The sequence below is a fragment of the Protobothrops mucrosquamatus genome, unplaced genomic scaffold, assembly GCF_001527695.2.
Source record: "Protobothrops mucrosquamatus isolate PMUCROS unplaced genomic scaffold, P.Mucros_1.0 scaffold133, whole genome shotgun sequence".
In the NCBI taxonomy this organism is placed as follows: Eukaryota; Metazoa; Chordata; class Lepidosauria; order Squamata; family Viperidae; genus Protobothrops; species Protobothrops mucrosquamatus.
In genome coordinates this window covers 68438-76956 of record NW_015386500.1, presented here as the reverse complement: position 1 = coordinate 76956, position 8519 = coordinate 68438, and the positions used below count along the sequence as shown (strand labels likewise).

The 8519-nt window shown below is 36.7% G+C and overlaps 1 protein-coding gene across 2 annotated transcripts in view; it reads right to left on the bottom strand.

Annotated features, from left to right (window-relative positions):
• NUBPL (nucleotide binding protein like) overlaps window positions 1-8519 on the bottom strand; it is a 56148-nt gene that overhangs the window by 3203 nt on the left and 44426 nt on the right. For both annotated transcript variants that reach the window (XM_015813073.1, XM_015813074.1), the window contains 2 exons: window positions 5789-5909; window positions 2734-2816 (listed from right to left, as the gene is read on the bottom strand). In XM_015813073.1, coding sequence (XP_015668559.1) covers window positions 2734-2816; window positions 5789-5909 — 204 coding nt within the window. The remainder of the gene's footprint in view (window positions 1-2733; window positions 2817-5788; window positions 5910-8519) is intronic.

Sequence of the window (8519 nt, the reverse complement as noted above, 5' to 3'; positions counted from 1 at the left end):
TGATGTATTGCGACATATCGTGACTTTTTTTGCATTGCCGGCAATGGGGTGGGGCGCGGCTTCGGTATGATGAAACTGGCCCACGGGCCGGCAGTTTGACACCCCTGTGCTAGTGCTAAAGTGTAGGCATGCCCTCGAAAATCAGCCCAGTGATATGTATTTTGCATAAATGTGGGATTAATAATACTTTCTCTCAAGATAAATAATTTGCATAGATTGACCCTGACTAGAGAAGACTATCCTAGTTTTAGCCATCTTTCTTTCTCTTATCTCAGGCCTTTAATTTCTTTGGCTTAATATTTCTTACACATTTTATGCACTCTGTGACACACTGCTTACCCTGAAAAGGAATAGCATCATGAATATTATGTATGTATGTAGCATGCATGATTTTAACTATGGACCGTTTAATAAAACTGCATTCTACTGTCATGCATGCCATCATTGCGAAAAAATAAGAGGAAGCACAACATGAAAAATTGAAAGGAGAAATGTACAGCTCGCATTTATCCTTCACATTTATGTCTTCATATGCATATAGTTTATGTTCACTAGAAATATTTCTCCCTTCTCTTTTGCTTTGGAATTTCTAAGGGAATTACTACAGCTCACATTTCTGCAAAGCCAGGATCCATTTCTCCTAGCAAATAAAAAAGTTGACAGTTTAACATTAATCATTTGCTGATTAATCTGCTGACCAATCATTTGAAGGCCAAACTCTTAAATATAGGACAAACAGAAGGCAGAAATATTCTCATAAATCAATAGATGGACCAAAAGATCTACTGACTACAGAGGTTTGGTCTTTTGTAGCTTTACAGATCTTTAGGGTCAAAATCCTAGCACAACTTCTAATTCTTAGCTGCTTTGTATGCTGCAATTTCTATTCTGGAGTAATTGCAAAAAAACTAATGCAACTTGTTGACTTGAAAACCAAATATATATATATATGGCAGCATGGCAAAAATTAAGATATAAATTCTTAATCTGATGAATTAAGATGAATTTTACACTGAATTCTCAGAATTAAAAAAGGGTAGTGATAGAATATCTTCATATATTAGAACCAGGATAGAAATGACATGTAACCATAGGTACTCCTCAAATTATGACCAGAATTTCCATCCTGAGACATTGCAGTCATAGGTCAAGTCAACACCAATTTTATGATGATTTTTACAGCAGTTGTTAAATGAATCACTGTGATCATTAAGCTAATCACATAGTTGTTAAATGAATTTAGCTATCCCATTTTTTGCCAGAAGTTGTAAAAAAAGATCATGGTCATATGACTGCGGACATTGAAACTGGTCATAAATGCACCTGAATTGCTATCACATGACCAACAGGGTGCTGTGACAGTCATAAGTGTGATTACAGTTTTTTCCAAGGCTGCCATAACTCCGGGCCATTGTTAAATGAACAGTGATAAATTGAGGAGTACCTGCATTTCTGTAAACATGCAGACAAACCTGAACACTCTAGATCAGGGGTGTCAAACTGGCGGCCCGTGGGCCAAATGTGTCACACACAGACCATGCCCACCCCGGCTCCGCAAAGGCAAAAAACGTCGCAATACATCACAATACATCACGCAACACGATCGACTTTGACACCCGTGCTCTAGATTTACACAAAGAGAGACTGCAAAAATCTGGGGTCAGGAAACACAACTCAGTAGGGAATCCTACTGAATTCAACTATCAGGAGGACTTTGGTAGCACTTTTTCACATTAACAGATTTTATTAAAAGGCACAAACTTTCCTAAACTTTTATATGCTGAAGCTCAGTTCCTCAAAAGCACGGAGTACATTCAGTGACCCTCACTCCTAGGGAAATATTTATACACTGTTGCCATGCTACAGATGGATTTGTTTAGGTCAGTTTACATCCTTTATCATGGATGCAAACTGGGCAAAAGAACCTGGAGGTAATGGATTTGGGTTTTTTTTGTTACATTTGTAAAAACGAGACAGAACAGTGGAAGTCTTTATACTGAAGTGCAAGCACAAGTGAGATTCATGCAACCTTATTCTACAGTAAGTCTTACTGAGTTCAGAGACTCTTATTCTCAGGTGAGTGTACTTATGATTTGCAGAGCTGTTCAGTCAATGGGCCAGCCTTCATGGATGATCGATGAGTGTCTGTAATGGCTCTATGGAAATTCGCCTTGGAATGAGTTTTTACTGTCAATATTCACCATCTACTATATATCAAGAGAACCACAAGAGGAGGACTCGTGTGCTCATCTTAAGCAAGGGCAGCAAATTCCCTCCTTTTTTCACTCTGGGTGAGGCTCTTTCATTATTTGCACCTTTGACTTATTTATTCCCTTTCACTAGAATCTTCTTCTATAACTCTTTTCAGTGAATGATGGTCCCGTGTTTTCAGGCAATTATTTGGGGAGGGAGGAGTCTGTTTTCCTGTCAGGTAAATACAGTATTGCTAAGTAAGGTCAGACATTTCTACCCATAAAAATGTTCAAAAATAAACTGAAAAAAACATAGTCAATGTGTTATTACTCAAAACATCACTTTCTATTGCTTTCCTTTCTATGCAAAAATCTTAACTATTGCCTAGTATTGCCTGCTGAAATTATGGCTAAAGAGTCATTATGAAAGAAGTAGAGACTAATAAGATAAGTTAGTTCTGTTGAAATCCTTTTAGCACAAAAATAACAGCTTCTAATCAAACAATGTCTACATTTAAAAAATTGATTACATTAAACTCACCACATTGCTCTGGGGCTGTGAAATGACAATAGGTTTGCCAGAATCAGATGTTTCTCTTATGTGGACATGTAGTGGAATGTCACCTATATTAAATATCAGAAAATTGGCACAAAGGTTAAATGTTATACAAATGTTTTTAATTGAAATAGTTCAAGTAATACACCTGGTGTCATATTTCAGAAGTATTAAAATTGAGAATTAGTCAAGCCTTGTCAAAGTTTTGGATTATTGAGATAATTTTAAAAAGAGATTGTTTCTAAAGATGACTGTAAAGTGATGTTCAGTTTCTCTTATCTGCTAAAATTGTCTAATATTGAGATGGTGGGAGAGGGTGAAGACAGATATGACCTATTTAGGATGATAATAAAGAAAACATGCCAGATCTGCATGCATCACTGAGACCAATTTCTTTTCAACTCAATAATCTCCATTTTGCTTTTCAGAAGAAATCCGTACTGCAATAATAATAATAATAATAATAATAATAATAATAATAATAATAATAATAATAATAATAATAATAATAATAATAATAATAATAATAATAATAATAATAATAATAATAATAATAATAATAATAATAATAATAGAGTTGGAAGGGACCTTGGCGGTCTTCTAGTCCAACTCCCTGCTCAGTCAGGAAATCCTATATCATTTTAGACAAATGGCTGTCAAATCTCTTCTTAAAAACTTCTAGTGTTGGAGCATTCACAGCTTCTGGAGGCAGGTTGTTCCACTGATTAATTGTTCTAACTGTCAGGAAATTTCTCCTTAGTTCTAGGTTGCTTCTCTCTTTGGTTAGTTTCCAGCCATTGCTTCTTGTCCTGCTTTCAGGTGCTTTGGAGAATAGTTTGACTCCCTCTTTTTGTGGCAACCCCTGAGATATTGGAACACTGCTATCATGTCACCCCTAGTCCTTTTCTTCATTAAATTAGACAGATTCCAGCAACTGTTCTTTATATGTTTTAGCCTCCAGTCTTCTAATCATCTTTGTTGCTCTTCTCTGTACTCTTTCTAGAGTCTCAACATATTTTTTACATCGTGGTGACCAAACTGGATGCAGTATTCCAAGTGTGGCCTTACCAAGGTGTTATAAAGTGGTATTAACACTTCACGTGATCTTGATTTTATCTCTCTGTTAATGCAGCCTAGCACTGTGTTGGCTTTTTTGGCAGCTGCAGTACACTGCTGGCGCATATTTAAGTGATTGTCCACTAGGACTCCGAGATCCCTCTTACAGTTACACAGTTACTGTACATGTATTTGGCGGTTTGCTATGTAAAAATCAAGTCCAAATCCCAACTGAGCAGATGTTATTTTTTGTAATGCACACAAAAATAAATCCACAGTAAAATGTTCCAGTATACAACTTCTTCACACAACACATTATTTCTTCAGCACTGCATCTCGTTCCCTACTGATTTCCAGTAGTATAACATTCTAATCCATATTCAAACAGATGCTTAAATATTTAATCACCAAAATGAAAGTGTTATTGTTATCAGACAACTACTGATTTAAGTGCTAGTTAGATATTTAATTAATTTTCCATCCCAACTGTTAACTGTATATTGAATTTTTCTACTCAGTAGGCATAGAAATATTGCCACAGAAATAAAGAAAAACTGCATAATACTCAGAATTGTTTTGTTTAAAAAAATTCTTTGCAGAAGAGTAACTTTTTAGATTTAAATAATATCATTATGCAAAAACAGATTGTAAAATCAAAACTACACCTAAACTGAGAAGCACAAAAAAGAGGTATCATTCCCAACTCAGCTGAAGAAAAAACTTTAAAGGTAAAAGTTTCTATAAAGAATTTGTTCTAAGGAGTGGGCAAGGCAGTTAGGGTCTAGGATGCTGCATTTGTAATGGCATGGCCAGCAATCTTCTGGTGCTGCTATTACAAATAAGCAACATAGTAGAGGAGGTTAAGTCAATTTTAGGTTAAAATAAAACACCTGTCAGTTTCTCAACGAATGATTTACTAAAATGATGACAAGAACTAGTAACAAGGTCAAACAGGGTTCCTGCCTGAGCAAGGGGTTGGACTCGATGACCTCCAAGGTCCCTTCCAACATTGTTGTTGTTGTTGTTGTTGTTATTATTATTATAATAAAATGGTTGGATGTTGGAAGTGCTTATAATTTTTTGTCTCTTGTCTTATAGCAGACATGTCAAACTTGCGATGTCACGTGACATCACGCGACGTATTGGAGCTTTTCCCCATTGCCGGCAATGGGTGGGTGCGGTTTCCTGGTGACACGTCCATGGGCCGGCAATATGACACTCCTGTCTTATAGCATTCTGTATAACAGGGCTCCCCAACCTGCGGGCTGCAGACTGGTACTGGTCTGCGACCTACCATGAACTAGGTTACGCTAATGAGCAAAGCCCTATCAACACACATGCGGATTCAGGCAGCGTGTAACACCACTCCTCCCCCCCCATGGAAAAACTGCCCTCCACGGAACCAGACCCTGGCACCCAAAAGGTTGGGGGACAGCTGCTGTATATGCTATAAATCTTACAGCAGGATCTCTTGATTGTACACTTAGCACAGGTCACTCTTGTTATTATTTGCTTTCAGATATAAATGGATACTTGTTTGTGAAGTAAATAAGGAACTTCCTCTAATATGGAAAATGGTTTATGCTGGCAGTAAAACACAAATTAGCTTTCAGACAAGGAATCTTCAGTACTCTTCCAGAAGACAGCTTAACTCACCAAACAGATAGTTTTGGTATCCACCAGATCTGTCAGCCCTCAATATTTCTCTGAAAGTATTTTATGCCTTTATTTTACCAGCTTCTAAGTTCCAATCTGAATGAAACAATGTAATGATGAGTAGTCCTCATTTAATCACCACTTATTCTTTCACTATTTATAGTCATAATGGATATGAATATTCCATATATTAGAGTAGCAGCAATAAATACAATGCAGCAGCACAGTCCAGGTTTCTACAATTCATATTTAGTTTCATTAAAATCAATACATACTAATGAAAAATTGTATTGCAATACAGGTTTTATTTTAAACCACATATTCTTACCTAAAACATCTATACCAATAGTCTTGGCTAATTTCTTCACACCATCAGCTCCAAAAATATATGTTTCATGTTTGCATTTTGGACATTGAAAAACGCTCATGTTCTGTATAAGGCCCAATACCTGGCAAATTGTTTAAACAAAAACAAAGCAGAAACAGATTTAATATTATAGAAACAGTAAGTTAAAAGATCAACTTATCCATTTTTTCAAAATAAACCCAGAAATATATCCTAGTTAGAAAAAAGAGTATTTATTTGCCAGCATTCCCTGATCAACAATCCAAGGAAAATGCCAGTTTGCTTTGTAGGGTTCTGGTAACCCCTTGTTTATAAATTATAATCCATTTGAGCAAGAAGGAAAAAAATCAGTAATTGTCAGTCTAGAACACTACAAAACAAATGACAGCAAGTGAGCTATTATCGAAATGTCTTTTATGGGCAGACCTTAGTAGTTAATCAGATGAACATTTATTTAGAAATAACCCTGGTTTGTTCAATGGCATTTATTCCCAAATTTGTATCTTTAAAACAGTTGTATATAGGAGTTGCCAAAATTATTGATCTGATTGCTCATTAAATTAGCCTGGATTCTGCAGCAGTCACTAATATCCTAAAGTAATAAAAAAAAGAAAACATGAGCAACATTATTTCTGCTCTTCAAAATGTGTATTCATTAATACTCTGAAGGGGAGGGTAGCTCAGCCTTTTCTATTCTCTCTACAAATCAAAGGCACATTTGAAGAGCAATTAACTTAATTATTTAAACCATAAAAATGACATGCTATTGACAATACTTATATTAGATGTAGCGTTTCAAATGGTAAATGGATTAACATAGAGAATCTGTTATATGCAATCTAGCTAACTTATCTGATAATGGTGACTAAAATGTCTACCCTTTGCCAAATTTTGGGGAGGAACAGTCAAAACAGCACTCAACCTTTATATTAAACCTATTCATCTAAAATATTAAATTCTCCTGGTTTACTACTCTTCTGGTTCTAGATCAGGGCTAGGCAACCTTGGCACTTTTATCACTCGTGGACGTCAACTCCCAGAATTCCTGAGCCAGCCATGCTGGCTCAGGAATTCTGGGAGTTGACGTCCACGAGTGATAAAAGAGCCAAGGCTGCCTACCCTTGGTCTAGAATGATTATGGTAAAGCACCTGCCACACACAAAAATATATTTGCACTATTAGACTCAAGTACAATGGCCTCTTCCTCAAGTACAATGGACTAATACACTCCAAGAAATCTGACATGTATCTATGTATGTATGATGAAGTACAATTATTAGTACATTATTTGGGGAAAGCAGAAGTTAGACACTGGGTGTTCATCCCAGCTACACAAAATAAAAAACAGGAAAAGGTTTTGAAGTCCAGTCCAAGCAAACCCATGGGTAGTTCTTCCCCAATATTGCCTGAAATACACAATTGTTCTGCAGGACATGCACTCTGAGTATGTGTTAGTATACTGCATATATGGGTAGTCCTCGGATTATGATAGCAATTGAAACTGGGTTTGTAGTTGCTAGGCATGCAGTCATAAAGCATGACATCATGTGTCTGTATCACTTAGCAACAATTCCAGTAGTCTCAGTTGCTGTTGTAATTTAGGACATATGGTTTGCTAACTAGGAAGCATAAGGAATCCCAGGTAAGGAGCATGGGGGTGCCATGGGGTGGGAGTAAACAATACATGACCATAGAGAGGCTGGGGGAAGCATGCTGCCATGCTATGTGATTGAGCAAAGAAAAGCCAAGGTAAGCAGGACACCATGCCAGGTAAAGGAAGCTGGGGACTTACCAGAACAATTTGTGACCTTCCCTGCCAGCATCCCCATTGACCTGGCTTGGGGAAAACTAGTAGGGAAGGTCACAAATAGGGATGATGAGGCATTACAACTGTCAGTGTAAGCTAAATGCCCAAATTGGAATCAGAAAACATTGTGTTTAGGTCATAAAGCATGACCTAAACTTCTGGCATACTGATCAAACTGCCCAGAACTATTAGCAGGAAATGCTATTATAGTTGTACATTCAATGTCAAGCTTTATAGAGGCTATTCCTTCTTTGTCATCAATTTGTCCATCTATAATAAAGAATACTGACCTATGTGTTTCAGGGTTTGTGGCTAGAGTTGCAAATTGAAATCTTTTAACGGGTTAGGATCCTAGCATCTAAACAACGTACATGCCTGAAGGTTAAGATCTATAAGGGGACCATCCTCAGCATCCCATAATTATATGAAGATACTTTGAAAAGCCTTCCCTGCACTAGCAACTCCATTTTGGAGTACTCTTCTCTGGGTTCAAGACTAATCATATCTTTTGTCATTTAAGTGCCTCTTGGACAGCATTATTGTGATAATTAATATAACTTTTAAATTAAGTATTATTTATTCTATCTGGCACTTCTGTTTTACCTTGGTTATTTTATGAATGGCAATCTGAACAGATAGCAGACAGCAGACTATACTGTATAGGACTAGGTGGTTCTTGACTTACGGTTCTTGAGTTACAATTGAGTTCAACATTTCTGTTGCTAAGCAAGACTGTTGCTAAGTGAGTTTTGCCCCATTTTATGAATTTTCTTGCCACAATTGTTAAGTGAACCACTGCAATTGTTCAGTTAGAAACATGGTTGTTAAGTGAATCTGGCTTCCCAATTGACTTTGCTTGTCACTGTGACCACAGAGATTCAGCAACAGTCATAATTGTGAGAAACA